Source organism: Canis lupus, chromosome 1 (assembly GCF_011100685.1).
Source record: "Canis lupus familiaris isolate Mischka breed German Shepherd chromosome 1, alternate assembly UU_Cfam_GSD_1.0, whole genome shotgun sequence".
Taxonomy (NCBI): Eukaryota; Metazoa; Chordata; class Mammalia; order Carnivora; family Canidae; genus Canis; species Canis lupus.
In genome coordinates, this window is record NC_049222.1 from 115,647,501 (window position 1) to 115,665,328 (window position 17,828).

At 51.7% G+C, this 17,828-nt stretch overlaps 1 protein-coding gene across 6 annotated transcripts in view; it reads right to left on the reverse strand.

Moving 5' to 3' along the window:
• The window catches only part of SIPA1L3 (signal induced proliferation associated 1 like 3), a 234,864-nt gene that overhangs the window by 36,505 nt on the left and 180,531 nt on the right, over nt 1-17,828 (reverse strand). For 5 of the 6 annotated variants that reach the window (XM_038529024.1, XM_038529020.1, XM_038529021.1 and 2 more), the window contains 4 exons: nt 11,888-12,015; nt 8,488-8,586; nt 6,113-6,231; nt 3,501-3,928 (listed from right to left, as the gene is read on the reverse strand). In XM_038529024.1, coding sequence (XP_038384952.1) covers nt 3,501-3,928; nt 6,113-6,231; nt 8,488-8,586; nt 11,888-12,015 — 774 coding nt within the window. The remainder of the gene's footprint in view (nt 1-3,500; nt 3,929-6,112; nt 6,232-8,487; nt 8,587-11,887; nt 12,016-17,828) is intronic. The other variant, XM_038529023.1, reaches the window with a different exon arrangement.

Here is a 17,828-nt window from a genome sequence, read left to right on the forward strand (position 1 = left end):
AGCTCACATGTAGTAAAGTGTATAAAACATAGACATTTAACTTAAGAAATTATCACAAAGCAGACACCATGTAAGCAGTTATGTGGTCAAGAATGTATCACCAGCCCTTCAGAAACCACTCACCTGCTGCCTCCTCCTCAGTGCTTTTATCTTTGCACAAACCGCTCCTCACAGAAACCACCTCTGCCCCTCAGGCTAGATTAGACATTCCCTCCAGCCCTGCACCACATCCACCCTCAGATCCCAGTGGGTCTCTTCTCCCCAGGCTTTTCCCTCCTCTCACCTGTCTCCCTGGTGCTTGGTCAGTGTTAGGACAGCAGGGGCCCCGCCTGCCTGCAGCACCCAGTGGAGGGCCGGGCACACAATGGGCACTCGCTGTGCAAACACACACAGGTGCTCTGCTATGAAGTTCTGTGGAAGTAGAGCCAAGGATGGCTCTGGCGCGTGCCTGCCTGCCCTGGAGGAGCTCAGCTGGGCAGCAGGCTGTCATTCCAGCTCTGCCCAAGGATGCAGACTAATGACAGGGGATGCAGAAGGCTGGGGGGCTGCCCGGTGCAAGGGGCAGTGTGACCGGCGGCAGGGGTAGGCACATGTGGGCCTCTTGGGTGCAGGTGTCAGTGACTGTCTGGGAACTTGCCCTGTAGAGATGGTCAGGTAGTGGGAGGGCCACAGCAAAGTGAGGCCACAGTGGGACTTGCACATCTTCTCTGTCTGGGACACTCTACCCTCCTAGTCCTCCTGGTTATAGGAAAGCCCCTTCCACCATGGGGTCTGGCCCCTCCTTTGGGCTCCCACATCCCAGATGCTTCCCTCATCTTGGCACTGCCCACTCTGGGCTGCCATTGTCTGGGGATGGGTTTGTCTCCCTGCTGGGACTCTGAGCCCTGAGAGGTCAGGCCTGGGGCTGTCTCAGCCGAAGGGCTGTCCCAGTACTGCCTGTAACTGGCAACGCCCAGGAGAAATATTCTGATTTAGTTAGTTTTAGAACAATCCCCTGTGATTTTGACAACAGTCAGGCTCAAGGTCTATTGCCTGGTCCTGTGCTCAGAGTCCTACAAACATTAGCTAATTCAATCTTCATATCCCTAGGAGGCAGGTATGTGATTTATTCCCCACTTTACAGATGAGGAAACTGAGGCCCAGAGAAGTTCAGTCATTTGGCCAAGGCCACACAGCCAAGGCAAGGCAGAGGGAGGGCTTGAACCCTGGTGGAGGTCCACACTCTCATCTACCATGTAGACGTTTCCTTAAATCAACTCATTTAATTTTCCTTAACTTGTCCAAGATGGTATCTGTAAAAGCTGGGGATGGATGGGTAACACTTTCCTAATACTCATTAAAGCAAACATATATCCATTAAAAAAAAAACCCATTTTCCTCCTGTACCACCCAAAGCACCTCAAGCACCCCATTTTGGGAAATGCTGTTCCACACTAGAGCCTGGTTGCCTAGGAGAAAACTTCGGGAAGCAGCTTAATGAGTAGATAAGAATGATTTGCAATTAGCATCAATTGTCTGTATGCAAATTAAAGCTCCCAACCGCAGGGCCCTCTTTTGTAGTGGGTTCCTCTCCCATTTTATTTCCTTCATTTCTGGGTTCAGCAAATCCTTCTCTCAGACACAGGGTAATTTCATATCCACCCCCTGGCTTCAGCCACAGTCTACTCCCCAGTGCTGCTGCCTTTCTAACACAGATTTCAAAACCCTGCAGTTAGCCAGATTTACTAACATGGCCCTATGCCCAGCACAGGGCCTAGGAGGGTCGAGATCTGGGACCCCCAGGGCACCCAGGACTCTGCTGGCGCAGAGCCCTTCTCAGTGGGCGCACTTTGACATTTGTCTCAGTGATGGCCTGATTGTCGTCTGCCTCCCTCAACTGATATGGGTGAGAAGGGGTGTGGGACTCCTGCATTTGCTCATCTTTCCCCAGCTTCCAGCCCAGTGGTCTGTGCCATAACAGATCCCTAAGAAATATCTGTAAGTGAGATGAATGGATAGATAAATGGATGAAGGAGCTGGTCAAAAGTCTGAGAGTCTGAATGATTGAGAACTACCTGCCTGGCAGTGCGGGCTAAGCCGGAGGCTAAGCTCAGTGGGATTCATGCCCTCACCACCTTCACCCTTCTGGGCTGCTGACTCAGGGAGGTCCAGGACCAGGGCTGGGGGTGGAGGGGCACCCACAACACAGGCACTCTCAAACACAGCAGTTCCCAAATCTGTCAGGGAACCACTGCTAAGTCATGAGATCATTTAAGGAGGTATGGAGACGTATTCACATTCTCAACAGATGAGGCCCCATCAGAGCGCTTCACACAGTCAGGCTAAGTACTATTTGGAGGCACTTTTGCTTCGCTTTTAAACACAGCTATTTCTGCATAGACACAGATGAAAGTCCACTGTAGGCTGTGGTCAAAGTCTGGGGCCACTGCCTGGGTGCATGAGTCCTGGCAAAGGCATCAGGAAGCCAAAGGGGAGGAGGACCCCCCCGCCCCCATAGGGGTCCTGGGCCAGCCCCTGCTCAGGTGTGGTCAGGGAAGGGGAGGAAGGCTGTGCACAGGGGACTGCAGCACAGTAATTCCTGCCTGGGGCCACAGACCTCAAGGGGGCACGTGTACCAGAACCTCAAGAACCCTGTGAGTGCAGAACCTATTTTTCTACCTCTATGCATTCTTCTGGGTGACGGTTCTTGGCTTTTGTCAGATGCTCAAGTATATGTAGTCTAGGCCCCAGACTGATGGCTCACTGATGCCAGTTCTTTCTCGCTTACTCCCCTGCCTGCCTCTCCACCAGTGCTTCTTAAAGTGTGGTCCCCGGACCAGCATCATCATCACCATCTACCAGGAACTTTATAAAATGTATATTCTTTAAAAAATGCGTATGACTTCCTTCAGCCTGTTTGCTCAAGGGGCTCTGGGAAAGCTTTTGGTTTCTTCAGAGAAAGGGAGCTTCAAGAAGAAGCAATCTTCCTTGGTTCTCTGACTGGACGGGGTGCCCCAGGGGCACCACAGCCATCTCAGAGGAGGAAGCTACAGGCCTTCCCAGAGCTGCTGTACTAGCTGAGCTCTGCCCTCTGTGGAGTTCACATCAGGAGACTATTAAACCTCTATTTGTTTAAGCCACTTGAAGGTCAGTTTTCCTGTTAATTCCAGCCAAAGGCACTCCTAACAGTTACCCCCAGAAAGCATAAAACCACTAGTCTCAGCAGAGAGAGCAGGAAAGAGAGACAGAGGGTCAGAGTAAACCAGAGACAGATGAAAGCCAGGCAGGGGTTTCTTTCCCTTTACCCCGGATACCTGCGGCCGGATGATGTGGGCAGTATTGTGTGTGTGGGGGGGGGGGGATATGTCTACGAGCCTCTTAACTTTGTAAGCAAGCTAGTGTGTAAGCACACCCGTCCAAGAGCCTGTGTGTAGGGAGGGGAACCGCACTGTTGGGGCTGTAGGGGAAGCAGAAGGCAGTCAGGACTCCCTGAAGGACTGGGGTAAGGAGTGGGGTCTTACCTGGGCTGCCTGGGTGGGTCGCGGCTACCCCCCGCCAGGCCCGTAGGGGTGCTGGAGCCTGAGGAGTACAACTTCGGGCGGTAGCCCTTGGCTTGGCCAGCAACCGCCGGGGCTGGTGAGACCTCCCGCCGTCTGTCTGTGTGGTGGGATCGCCCGGCGGTCTCACGTCCGCCCCCACAGAGGCCCATGCTTCCCGGGGGCTTGTGCGGCTTTGTCTGCCGGGGCACCTTGGCCAGGGACATGCAGCTGGGGCTGGAGGTGTACAGGGTAGTGTCAATGCCGCTGTCGCTGGAGCCACCCTTGGAGAGGGGGTCTTGCTCTGGCTCCAGGGGGTCCAGGGGGTCCAACCAGCGGTCGTCACTGTGGCTGCTGGATGCATTGCTGGAGAGGGTGTTGCTGCTGGAGTGACTGGAGTAGGGAGGCTCCCCCTGAAAGGCGAGAGACGTGTGTCATCTTCAACTCCACAGTTGGTGCAGACCTCCCCTCCCTGCGTCCTCCCCATACCTAAGCTCTGGCTCCCTCACTGATTGGCCACAGTACCTTGGATGAGCGGGATAGCTCTCCTGTGCCTCAGTTTCCACATCTGTAAAACTGGATGGTTGATAACTCACAGGGATATGGGCAAGGTGCTGCCCACGGCGCAGGCTTGACACATACAAAGCTGCGCTCCTGGCCTTCCCTCCCAGATCTGCCACTTCCCCCTCAATAAAGGCACCTACCTCCATCCCTTCAGCTGCCCCACATGAGAACGTTGGAGTCACCCTGGACCCTGCTTCTGCTCTCACACCCACATCCAGCCCAACAGCAAATCCTGTGGACTGCATCTTCAAGAGATCCAGGACCTGCCACTTGTCCTCCACGGCCCCACCCCGGGGCTGCCTGCCAGACCTCCCCCTGCATCATGGCAGCAGCCTCCTCCCTGGTCCTGCTGCCCCCAGTGTGCTCCCCGCAGGCAGCTAGAGGGAGGCTGTGAGCACCTGCACCATTTCATGTCCCTTCCCTGCTTAGACCCTTAGTATGGCTCCATTTCAGTCACAGGAAAAGCCAGAGTCCTCCCGGAGGCCAGGGGTGGTTGGGCCCACGTTCTCGCCTCTGACCTCATCTGTCCCTCACCTTGATCGATCTGCTCCAGCCAAATGGGCCTCCTCACTGTTCCCCGCACCTGTCAGGAATCCCCCCACCTCAGGGCCTTGGCACTGAGGCCTTGGTTACTCCTTCTGCCTGGAATGCTCTGCCCGAAGGAGTTTTCACGATTGCCCCTTACTTCACTCAGGCCTTCAGTCACCTCCCCAGAGGCCTTCACTGACCACCTCACCCTAACACAGCAGCGCCCATACTGTCTTCTCTCTGAACTGTGCTTTGTTTTTATTTCACAGCAAAGACCAGTTCCTGGTGTTATAGAACCTGTGTGTTCATCTGCTTCCTGCTTCTTGCCCACTGGGATGTCGGCTTTGTAAGCACAGAGGCTCATCTGTCCCCTCCACCACTGGGGTCCCAGGGGCCGGACACATTGTAAGGGCCCCTCAAACTCCTGTTGAGTGAAGGGATGCAGGCAGCCTGCTGAATGCTCAAAACAACCTACAACCTACTTTTCCCAGGCACACAGGGCTATGTTTCCCAGCTTCCCTTGCACTGTGATATGGCCACGTGGAGTTTTAATATTGATGGCCGGTGCAATGTAAGTGGAGATGATTCATGTCATTTCCAGGCTTGGGCCAGAGAGACTTCCCACATGATCCTCTCTTCCTCCCTCCCACCCCAACCTGCTGGAAAGAGGCAGGGACCCAGCAGAGGTCTGAGACCTGGGTTCCAGAATCATGAAACCCAGGAAAGAGGCTCACTGAAGACCACATTCAATTGTTGTATGAGGGAAACAGACTTCTACTGAGCGAGGTCACTGAGATTTGGGGACTGTCTCTTATAGCAGTTAACTTATTCCCACAGGTGACCCAGTGTGATGGCAATAGCAGGAGGGCCTTTGGGAGGTGATTAGATTATGGAAGTGGAACCCTCATGAAGAGGATTATAAAATCTCTATTTACATATTTATCTCTATGTTTACATATTCCTCATGAGTGGGGTTATTAAAACCATGTATAGTATATACATTTATTCCCTTATACAGGAGACCCCAGGGAGCTCCCTCATCCCTTCCACCACATGAAGTAAGGAGGCCATCTATGAAGCAGGAAGTGGGTCTTCACCAGAGTCCTGATCTTGGACTTTCCGGCTTCCAGAAGTGTGAGAAATAAATTTGTCTTAAGTCACCCAGTCTTATTTTTGTTACACCAGCCTGAGCTGGTGAAGACGCCGAGCCAACCGTGACCAGTGTAATAATTGGGAAACTGCAGCACAAGGAAGTGCAGGGATTTTCTCATGATGACCTGGTCAGTGAGGGCTGGAGCCCGGCTGTGCATCTGGCTGGTTCTAGACCAAGCAGTTGGCCCCTCTGCTAGAGCAGAGGACGGCAAAGGTAGAGGATGTGCTCACATGTGGTGTTCAGAGGCCCACACCCAGGTGAAACTGCCCAGCACATAGCAGTCAGGGAGGTGAAGCAGCTGGCTCCGGCAGCCCTGGCTCCCCAGGGTTAGACAGGTGGGGCCCAGACTCACTTTGGAATGCCTGTTGGGGGAATCTTTGCCTGCTGCGTCCTGCCTGGAGGCGTGCTTGCTCCCACTGCTTCCAGCCATGGCTGAGAGCCGGGCCTGGGCGGGCACATGCCACAAAGGCTCTGCAGGAAGACAGGAGACACATCAGTAGTTAGAGGTGACTCAGGCTCTGGCCTGAGTCCACCTGAGGAATCTGGCACCCAAAATGGTCCCATCCCTCTGTTAGCTTGTCTGCTCAGGTCACACAGGACCACAACCTCATCAACTTATGTCTTGGGGTATAACCTGGGGTATAACAATATGACATGTTTACTAAGCACTTAGTATGTGTCAGACACTATTCTAGTGCTTTACATGGGTTAATTCATTGAAGCTGTAGGGACCATCCTCCATTGTCACTCCCAGAGAGGCCTGGACACATTTTCATCCTTACTGGCCTGTTCATTTCCTTTTCCCATTTTCCCATAGGATTGATGTCTTTTATCTTATTGCTGAGTGGGGTTCTTTATATATACAAGGTAGTAATCCTTTGCTGGTTAAACGTTCATAACTCATTTTGTTAAACAAAAATGGAATCACACTAAGCACTGTCCTACAATGTGACTTTTCACTTCATGTTACACTTACCTTTCATTTTATATCCTCCCAATACATCTTCACAAAATTGAATATAAAGTCATTTTTTAAAGATTTATTTATTATTCATGAGAGACACAGACTGAGAGAGAGGCAGAGACACAGGCAGAGGGAGAAGCAGGCTCCTCTCAGGGAGCCCGATGTGGGACTTGATCCTGGATCCGGGATCATGACCTGAGCTGAATGAAGGCAGGTGCCCAACCACTGAGCCACTCAGGCGTCCCATAAAGTCATGTTTTTAACAGCTGTATAGCATCCGGTCATGTGAACAGATGTCACTTTTAAACCAGTTTCCTACGGATGGACATTTAGATTATTCTCAAGTCTTCCTTACCACACTGTTTGGGTGGCTTTCCCTCTACATGTAGCCTTGACCAAGTGTGGGATTGTGTTGGGACAGGACTCCGCAACTGGAGTTTGTGGTCCCAGGTAAAATAGGTTTAAAATTGTGATGGCTGGTGTGGGGTGTGAATGAGTCTAAATTTCCAGGTAGTCAATATGCCTGAACTCAGCAACTGATCTTAAACACACACAAAAAACCCCAAAGTACAACTGTAGTGGAGGGCTAGTTAGTATCTATATATCTATCAAACACAAATGCACTAACAGGAGACAGAGGACCAGAACCCTGGTGGTCTAACCCCAGGGCTCCCACACTTTTGATCACTGCTGTATTAAAAATAATTATAATAAAGATGACTATAATGCACTTAACCTGTGTTAGGTTTTACTAGAACATTACCTTGCTGAATCTTCCTAGTAATAGGTTAAGGGGGATATTACACCACTTCCAAAAGATGAAGAATATCAAGACTCAGAGAGGTTAAGTACCTGGTCCGAGGTCCCAGAGAAAGGCCCTCAGACTTGTGCTGTCCACTCTTGTACCTTCTCCATGTTTCCCCAACAAGGACAATGCTGGCAATGATGGAGAGTATGTGCTTGTGGAACAAGAATCATCATTCTCTTAATGATGGGCTGGGGCCTGTGCTGAGGGCTGGGCAAGGGTGATCTCACTGGACCCCAAAACCATGCAGGAAGGAGAGACACTTAGGATATCCACCGCAGAAGCGGGATCTGAAGCCAGGACAGATGAGGTCACAGGGCTGACTGTGAACTTCCCACAGGGCCTGTTTGAGCCTGAACTCATGGCCACACGCCGCTGCTGCCAGTGCACCAGGGACCCAGGTTCCTGCTGGGGAAGGTTCCTGCTCTGGGTATGCTGAACATGGCTCCCAGGGCCACCACAGAGAACAGCCTGGTTGGCACAGTCAAGGGAGTCACTGTCCCTGTGGTGGCAGGGAGGCTGCCCACTTTACCTACCTCCTCTGCCTCTGGAGATGGTTTTCCTCTGTGGAACATCCTGCAGGCCCAGGAGGTACTAATTTCCTGGGAGGTGGCCAGATCATGCCGGAGACCAAGCCTGCAGCAGCCACATCCAGCCTCAACTACCACCTATCACACTGGTGACTCCCATTTTTCCATCTCTGGCTCAGACCTCTCCTGACTTCAGCCTTGTACATACGGTTGCCTCACAACACCTCCAGTGGGGGGGGCTCCTGGGCATCTCCTGCCAAAGCCAACTCCTTATCTTTTTCCCAAATCTGCATCACTCACTGTCTTTCTTGTTCAGTCCATGTGGCTCCATGGTATCACTCTTGGCTCCTCTTGCTCTCATATCCACATAGAGGATTAGGAAATCCTGTCAACTTTACCTTCAAATGACCTGCCCATTTAGAACTTGCCTATTACGGTTCTGGAGTCCCAGGATCGAGTCCCGCGTCGGGCTCCAGGCATGGAGCCTGCTTCTCCCTCTGTCTGTGTCTCTGCCTCTCTCTCTACGTCTATCATGAATAAATAAATAAAATCTTAAAAAAAAAAAAAAAAAAAAGAACTTGCCTATCTCCCTCACCCCCATCCCCACCCTGCAAGGATCTATGGTCAGAAGGACCATATGAACACCAGAGTCAGGTCCCATCCCTCCTTTGGTCAGAAGGACCGAGCTCCTGTCCCGCTCCGAGTGAAGGACAGAGTCCTCCTCACATGCTCTGGCCTCATCACCTCCCTGACCTCATCTCCACCACCCTTTCGGCCACACGGCCTCCCTACTGTTCCTCCTGCACCTGCTGCTACCTCTTTGACCTATTCTCTTTCCCCAGAATGTTTTCCTCCTCGCTGACTCCCTTGCGTTTTTCTAACTTTGCCTGAAATGTGATTTGCTCCGAGATTCCCCCAAACCCTGTCCATCTCTCTCAGCACTGTGTTATAGTTTCCACTGGATACTCAGCATTAATGGTGATCATTTGCCATTGTGTGCCCATCTGTCGGCTCCAAGAAGGCAGGGAACATGCCTGTCTGGCTCACACCGTGTGTCCCTGGTGCCCAGTCTGGTGTTTACCATTAGCGACATGTCTAATGAGTGGAGGAATGAAGGACCAGATTCCTCTCCTCCCGGGCTGCCTCAGGGTCCTCAGCTCCACCCTTAGCAGGTCCTGATACTGAGCTCAATACTGGTTCTTTGGGTCAGTCCCTGTTGACTTCCTGGCTCTCCTGCTGGAATTATCTCCCTTGTCATGCTGGGCATGCGACAGATATGAACTCGGCTGTGAGAGATGTGCTAAACTGTGGCCAGGCACAGACTTGGAGCAGCTGGTGACTCATGGGCCACCTTCCCAATCTTGGTGCCCTAAAGCTTGAGAAATGCTCACACCCAATAGGTGAGGAGCTGGATGCTGTGTATGGACAGTGGGGGCTAAGGGGTGCTAGCACCCAACAGGTTTTGGTTCAATCTCAATTGTGCCTCTCACCAGCAGGCACCTCGCACAAGTGACAACCTTCCTGGGCCTCACCTTCCTCATTTCTTTCTTTCTTTAATTTTTTTTTTTTTTTAAATTCATGAGAGACACAGAGAGAGAGGCAAGGACAGGCAGAGCTCCTTGTGGGGAGCCCGATGTGGAATTTGATCCCAGGACCCCAGGATCACCACCTGAGCCGAAGGCAGATGCTCAACCACTGAGCCACCCAGGCATCCCTCATCTTCCTCATTCCTAAAATGGGGCAGTAAAAAGTGCCCACTACGGCATGTTCCTGAGATGACTGAATAAGAGGGCATGAGAAATACCTAGTACAGCGCCGGGCATATAAGCTCGCAGAACCATACTGCTGTTCTGTGATTGCTATCATCTGATCAGGGCTGGGCCAATCTCCACGTCTGTCAGGGGGCCTGATTCTCCCACCCTGAACTACCTTATCGCTGGGTCTTGAGCACATTCTAGGCTTCATGATGATTTCTAAACACAGACTGCCCTGATTTCTGTGTGTAGGGCACAGGGGGTGTTAAGTCAACTTGTAATAAAGTCCCAAAGAAGTAAAGGAGGAACCAAGTTCTAGGAGACAGAAGAAAGAAGGGAAGGACAATGTGAGTTTCTGCGACACCTTATTTGGGTGAACACTGGAAAAGTCCCCCCAGCCCCGGTTTTACACTTTGGTGTTGTAAGATCGCCAAGCAACACTTCTCTTTTTCTGATCGGGGTAGGGGAAAAAAGATGCAGATCTGCCTGTGTTGCAGCAAAGAGCACAGAACTCCAGGCAGAGGCAGGCAGGATCAGGTGTGCTGAGGAGGGAAGCAAGCCATGTGTGCAGGCCCCAGAGGCAGCAGAAGGGAGGGCAAGGTCGGGAAGGTGACCCGTCTGCCCGAAGTTCAACCATTTTCCCTGGTTTAAGGGAATTGTGGGGTTGGGGTGCCAAGGAACTCCCAGGGACAGGCAACCTCCTCCTTGCCCCAATGTGCCACAGGGAGCTGGTGATGTGCTGATGTGGTCATGCTCTGGAGCTGCCAGGAAGATTCTTGAACATTCTAAGAGGACAGCTCCACATCTCCCCCCTCCAATGTCAATGCTCTTTGACATTTCATTTATTTTCTTTTTTTTGAACCCACCCATTTATCCGGTAATTCTCGGACTTCAAAGGGGCTCCGAGTTTGTTATGTGAAATTGTATGTCAAACGTTCATCTAAGTGTGGATTAATCATCTTCCACAGGAGAATAGACAGATAAGAAGATGCTCAGTCTTGCCAGGCACATTAAAATCACAAGGTGATGCCACTACGTCCTCACCAGGACAGCCGAAGTGCAAAGGTTGGTGAGGACATGAAGAACTAGACTGCTCCTCTGTCCCTAGTGGGAGCAGGAAATAATTTGTCGCCCTGGGAAAAAGTGTGGCAGCTTCTTATAGGGTTAAACCTGCAACCCAGCAATTCCACCACCAAGCATACGCCCTAGAGAAATGTGAACATGTGCTCATCACAGACAAGTACAAGAATATTCCCAACAGCATGTGGCTAAACAGTCCCAATCTGGAAACAACCCAAATGTCCATCCACACCAGAACAGAGTAATAAACTGTGGGTCATTCATACAACGGAATACTACCCAGAAATCACACCGCTGCATACAACCATGTGGCTGACGCTCAAGAACACGACACTGGGTGACAGAAGCCAGACGTGCACACAGATGCATCTAACCAGCAGGGGTCTGTGTTTCATACACATGGAATTCAAAACGAGGCAGGAAGGAGTGTTTTGGATGTGAAGAGCAGGGCAGGGGTGGCCCGCGGGGGGTGCTGACTGGGAGGGGCCTGGGGGGCTTTCAGAGGCTGGCCACGCTCAGCCTCGGACCCTGAGTGTGGGGTGTGCGCGTGTTCACTTTGCATGTTCTCATGCTGGACACTCATGATCTGGGCTCTGGTCTCAGCATGTGCTGTACATCTCTAACATTGGGAAAAGAGCACAGGAGGGTTTATGCAATGAAAAGCTCCAGAACGCAGTTGGTTCTGCTCCCTGACAGCACCACTTATAGTTCGTTTTCAGCTCTTTCCCTGGGAGGTCGCCACCCCCGCACCACACATCTGGACGCTGGCGCCTGCATGAATGCCATCTGCCAATGCCCTGGCGGGATGGAGATAGGATCAGGCTCACCGGTCCCTGCTGCTCTCTGGGGTGACCTCCCTAATCTTACGTGGGGCTCCAACAGCTTTCTTTTGTGTTCTAATCATCACTGGCAGGAGGAGGGGTAACACCTGGCACATTCTAAGAGGTCCTGCTGGGCAAGGCAGGCGGGCACAGCTGGCCTGGGGAGGCCATACCTGGCTTCTGACGCTCCATGGTGCTCTCCTGGCTGGTCAAGCCGCCCGAGGAGGAGTCGCCGCTGGACATCCCATCGTGGCTGAAGTGAGGATCGAAGGACAGCAGTGGGTGTGAGGCGGCTGCATACCTGCAGGGGAGTGAGAGGAGGGCAAGCACAGGGTGAAGTGCGGGTGTGTCAAAAACCACCCAAGCCCGAGACTTGCTCACTGGTGGGTTTTAAATGCACTGGAGGCTCTGCATGGAGGGGAGGCGAGATGAGTAATCCTGGAAACGTGCTATTAGCTGAGGGTCAGGAATGAGTCTCGCCTGGGAAGCATGCCAGGGAGTGCAGGGCAATGCAGGGTCCTTCAAGGAAGGAGGGGTGGAAGCCACTTGGGTGGAGGCCCTACTGGTAGGTTCCTCGGGGTCCTGTTTCTTGGCTGGGAGATGGGATAAGCTGTTGTGAGCAGCCCCGCCTCCCAGGCCTGTCTTGGGCTGAAGCATCTGTAGCTACAGGAGGCCCAGAGCTGACTGACTGATGTCCTGTGCGCCCAATGCTTAGCCAGAGGCTAACACACACACACACACACACACACACACACACACACACACACACACACAGCTGTGACAGCTGGCCAATAGGCCCGAACTCGGGGCCTGTCCCTCTGCAGGAGAGAAGCCACCTCCTCAGGCTTCAGAATGAGGCAGTGCAGGGCTCGAACCCCAGGGTCATCCCTCACTAGCTGTGTGGCTTTGGGCAAGTGCTCACTCGTCTGGGCTGCAGTTTCTCTATATGAAAAAAATGGGATAATGCCATTTGCTACTTCACAGGGTTGCAGGGTAGATGAAAGACCTAAGTCATCCCCTAGACAGAGATTCTCCTGGAGGCTGGCTCTGACCCGCAGGGAGGGCTGAGATCCAGGGGGGGCACAAGGCAGAAGGTTCTTCCTCTGGCCTCACATCCCAGCTGCATTGGTTCTATACCCCAGAATGAATCCTAAGGGTACCTCTAACATCCATCCTATCAGATCAGAGCCAGTCATGACTAAAGCCTTTCTCCCTGCCTGGGGTTGGTTCGGGAAGGCACATGAGGACACGATCTTGGTTGATGTGAGAGGATGGGAGAGTTATAAGGATTCTCAGAAAATACTTCCGGCCCTCCACCTGACAAGCACGCAGCAGGATGGCACTTCCTGGCCCCTTGAGATTGGCGGGGTGGGGTCTGGGCCTGGCCTTGTCAATGAGCTGTGAAGGAAGTAACTTGGGGCCGTTGGCTGCTCTGGCAGCGTGGGTCCCCAGGGGGGCCCTACCAACCAGCAGTGGAACTGCAGTGTGGGGGCGAGATACACCTCTGCTGCTTTAAACACCTGACATTTTCAGGTGTTTGTGACTGGCATGAGGGAAGTGTGCTGGGGAGGGCTTCCCAGTTCCTAAGAGAGATGACGAGGAAGGATGGCTTCTCTTCTTCGTCTAGGTAGGACTGGATCCAGAGAGAACACCACGAGATGCTGCGCCCGCCGCCCCCCCCCCCCCCCCACCTGTTTGAGGATGAGGCCAACCCTGAGGGTAGAGGACAAAAGGTGGATGTTGTCAAAATGCTGGATTAACCCTCCCAGGAACCTGACCTACTTCTAAGACTCCTCTTCTGTGAGATAACAAATTCCTACAATGCCTGAGCCAGTCAAATTTCAGTTACTTGCAGCCAGAAGCACTCCAGTGACACAAGGCCCCATAGTTCAGGAGAGTTATTTCATCTCCACTAATAAAGCGGATTTTGTGGTTCCCCATTTGGTTCCTTTCGTCTATATTTGCAGCTCTGGACGTCTCCAGGGTCATCCTGCCAGCCTAAAGCCAGGGCTGTTTCTGCAAAGATCAACTCTAAACCCCTCAGCAGCAGAGGGGTGCTCCTTAGGAGCGCTGACTTCCTGAAAACTCATCTCTATCCAGCTGCCAAGAAAATACGTATTATCCCCACCCTCCCAAACCCTGACCTCTAATGCCTCCAAGGAAGGAAGACAGAGCCCAATCAAGAAAAAGTATAGCAGTATCCAATACTGACTTATCAGGCAGCCAAATGCCTGGTATAATGTGGCTCCATCATAGTGGGAAATTGGAAGTGTGGATGCGTTTATCCCATTTTCTCAAAATGCCTGCATCAAATCTCGAATCCTGAAGGAAACGTCAGTGGTGGCTGGGGTCAGCCAGAGGGAATTGGAAGGTATGAGTGGAGGCTCCTCCAGGATCTATCGTCTGCGTCTGCCTTGGTAACAGAATCCTGGTTGTATCTGGCGCTGCAACGTAACTGGTTAACAGACTGCGCTTCCAGGCCCTCTTGCAGTTCTGGCTCATGATGAAAGTGTCACATGTGACTTCCAGGAAATCTCTGGAAGTGTGCTGTGGGTGTCTCTGCCTCATCAGGTCCTTAAGGCCAAAGCTCCAGCAGCCACCTTAAGACCAGTAGGCAACCAGCCAAGGATGGCAGAGCATAGGTGAGGAGGGGCCTGGGTCTCTGACCACGTTGGGGAAGAAAAGAAAGAAAGTGTCTTGTCTGAGTCATTGTTTTTTCTATTCTGCAGCTAAACCTAATCCTAACTGACAGACGGCCTGTAGCTGCAAGTGTTTCACCATGCTTCGCCGCTCAGCTACTGTCCTCCACGAAGACAACCTGTGTTTTGTGCAATCGCCTAATTCGCTAATGAACCTTGTTAATCCTGATGTGTAAACTGACTGGCCTATGCTGCTCATTCTTTGGGGTTCAGTTATGTCCCCATTGGGGGCCACTTCGATCTCTGCCAAGTGCTGGTCAAGAGGACAGGAAATCTGGATGCGCCAGTATCTTACCAGGCACGGCTCCGGGGAAAAATCTCTGGAAGAAGAGATCAGAGCTATCCGCAAACCCATTTGAGAAATGTTTAAGTCTTCTATTTTTTTCTTGGAAGATGACATCACTTTAAAGATAAACGACTGGGCTTGGGTGAAAGACTCACTTGCTACAGTTTTTGGGCATTTTCAGGCAGAAGCTGCTGTGCCTAGAGCCGGGGCCATGAGGGGAGGGCGTGCGGGTCAGCAGGGTCGAGCTAATGGGACGGGGCTTGGAGCTTCCTCCACGGCCACAGAGGAAAGTACAGAGACAGATGTGAACGTGGGCACGAGCCTCTCCAGAGGGGAGGGCTCCAGCCTGCTGTGCCAGTCTCCTACATCGACTGATGCAACAAGGCATGGGGAGGGCGTGGACAGTGTCACCATTACTGGCTGCCACACCGACCACCAGGACCATCTTTGTTGGTTAAGCACAGGTTCCCCTGTAGGGGCCATCCCTCAGCCACTGTGACTTGAGTAACTCCTCATAGTTTAAGACAGCCATGCGGGGCAGCCCTGGTGGCTCAGTGGTTTAGTGTTGCCTTCAGCCCAGGGTATGATCCTAGAGACCCGGATTGAGTCCCACGTCAGGCTCCCCGCGTGGAGCCTGCTTCTCCTTCTGCTTGTGTCTCTGCTTCTCTCTCTCTCTCTCCCTGTCTCTCATGAATAAATAAATAAAATCTTAAAAAAAAAAAAAGAAAAAAAGACAGCCATGCGGGTCCACTGTGACCTGCCAGGGGCAGGTTCAAGGGAAGGCAAATGACCCAGCTCCTTTTCTCTTAAAAACAAAGAGAAGCTCTTCCCTCTTTTTCTCTGCAAGGAACTGATTTTGCTTGAGGCCATGACAGCCAGGTCCCTGAGGACTTTCCAGAACAATTAAGTAGCCCTTACAGCTGCCCTACCTGTGGCCTTACTGTGTCATGATAAATCCCCTTCGGTGCCTCATGCCTTCTCGAGTTAGGTGTGCTGTCACTTGCAGTCAAATGCCTCCTCACCAATGTACCACTCTCTATGGAGCCAGCAGAGAAAAAAGGGGGGAAAAAAAAAGCCAGCCAGGGGGTCTTGGCGAGCAAATGTCTAGGGTCCAGGCCAGCCCCACACCGCAGGCTTGCTGAGCCAGGCACACAATTCTGCCCAATGCTCTATCCTGAGTTTGGTGGTTTGCTCACTTTGCAGACGAGAGTGGCAAGCTCCTGAGGACAGGGACAGCATGTGCCGGCCTCTGACCCCCAGCTGCCAGGACAGGTGCTGCAGGGGGCAGGTTCAGTCATCACCATCAAGGAGCACTTAACTAGTGCCAGGCACAGCTCTGAGTGCTCTGGAGGGTTTTCTTCCTTGAAGATTCTCAGTGCTGCTCAGGGACAGACCTTCCATATGTGAACAAATTCGGGATGCAGAGAGGGGAAGTCACTTGCATGAGCTCACATGGCTGATAAAGGGCGGACCATGTACAGAAGGGCCCTCACAATATTAAGAGCTTGATGAATTTGGCAAGTGGCAGGCCTGCTGGAGACAGCAGGGGACAGAGAGGAGTCCTGAGTGGGGGATGTCCTGCCTGGGCTGGAATGTCTGGCTGGGCTCACACAGTTCCAGGACCTCATGGGACAGCTGTGCAGAGGGAGGAGGGGAAAGGGGAAAGGAGCTGAGGCTGAAGGTCACGGGAGCAGCCCTGGCCTGGCCACATGCTGAGGACTGGCTGTGAAAGACATTTCCGAGGTTTTAGGGGATATGCTGTGCTAGCATTGTTTTGCAAAACTTGGAAACCAGATGTAGACAGAGATGATGTGTCACTGTGGGGTGGGGACTCCAGGAGGGATCGTGTACTTTACTCCGATTTGGAGGATAAACTCAGTCCTTTGGCAGGACAGGTCTCTTGGGTCAATGTCTGCTCTCCAGAATCACACGGGCCTGGGTTCCTGTCGCAACTCTGGCCCTTCCTGGAAGAGTGATCCTGACCATGTGAATTCACCTCACTCACTCTATATCCCCTCTGTGAAATGGGATGATTAAGTATCCACCTGTGTAGTCCCTGGCAGCACTCACTGAGATCAGGTATATAGCTCAATGGAACAGACCAGAGAAGTCAGAAGCAGACCTACACAAATGTGCCCAATTAATTCCCCTTTCCAAAGATCTTCTGCTTTAAAGAGCAAAAGGAATGCAATGGAAGAAGGAGGGCCTTTTCCAGAAATGGTGCCGGAGCAAATTGGATGTTGGTAGGCCAAAAAAGTTACGTCAACCTAAGCCTCTCACTTTATGCAAAAATTAACTCAAAATGGATCATGGACTTCAATGTGAAATATAAAACAAAACTTTGAAGGGCACCTGGCGGGCTCAGTCGGTAGAGCATCTGACTCACTCTTGATATCAGGGTTATGAGTTCAAGCCCCACCTTGGGCGTGCAGCCTACTTTGAAAAAATAAATAAAACTTCCAGAAAAAAATGAGAAAATCTTCAGGACCCAGGTCTGGGCAAAGAGTTCTTAGACTTTACACCAAATTGTGAACTATAAGAGGGAAACAATCTAACTCGGACCTCATCAAAATTGAGACTTTTTGTTCTGCTACAGATTCTGTTAAGGGGATGAAAGGATCCCCCTCCTTAACCCCCCCACCCTCCTGCCAAAAGGCGAAAGGACAAATTAAAGACTGGGAGAAAATATTTGCAAATCACACAGCTGACAAAGAGCTCGTGCCTACTGTATATAAAGAACTCTCCAAAGCTGAAAAAAATGTTGACTTCAATTAGAAAATGGGCAAAAGACATGCATGGACACCTCTCTAAAGAGATAAACAGCTGGCAAATAAGCACCCGAAAAGATGTTCACCATCATCAGCCAGTACAGAAATGCAAATTAAAATCACAATGAGATCTTGTTACACACCTATCAGAACAGCTACAATGAAAACCAGTGAGGACACCTAAAGCTGGGGAGGATGTGGAGAAGCCTGATCACTCACACACTGTCGGGCGGAGTGTAAAATGGTACAGGCTCTCTGGAAAACAATTTGGCAGTTCCTTTTAAAACTAAAAATGGACTCACCACACGGTAAGCAATTGTATTTTTCCCCCCTAAGCACTTCTCTACGTGCAAAGCACAAC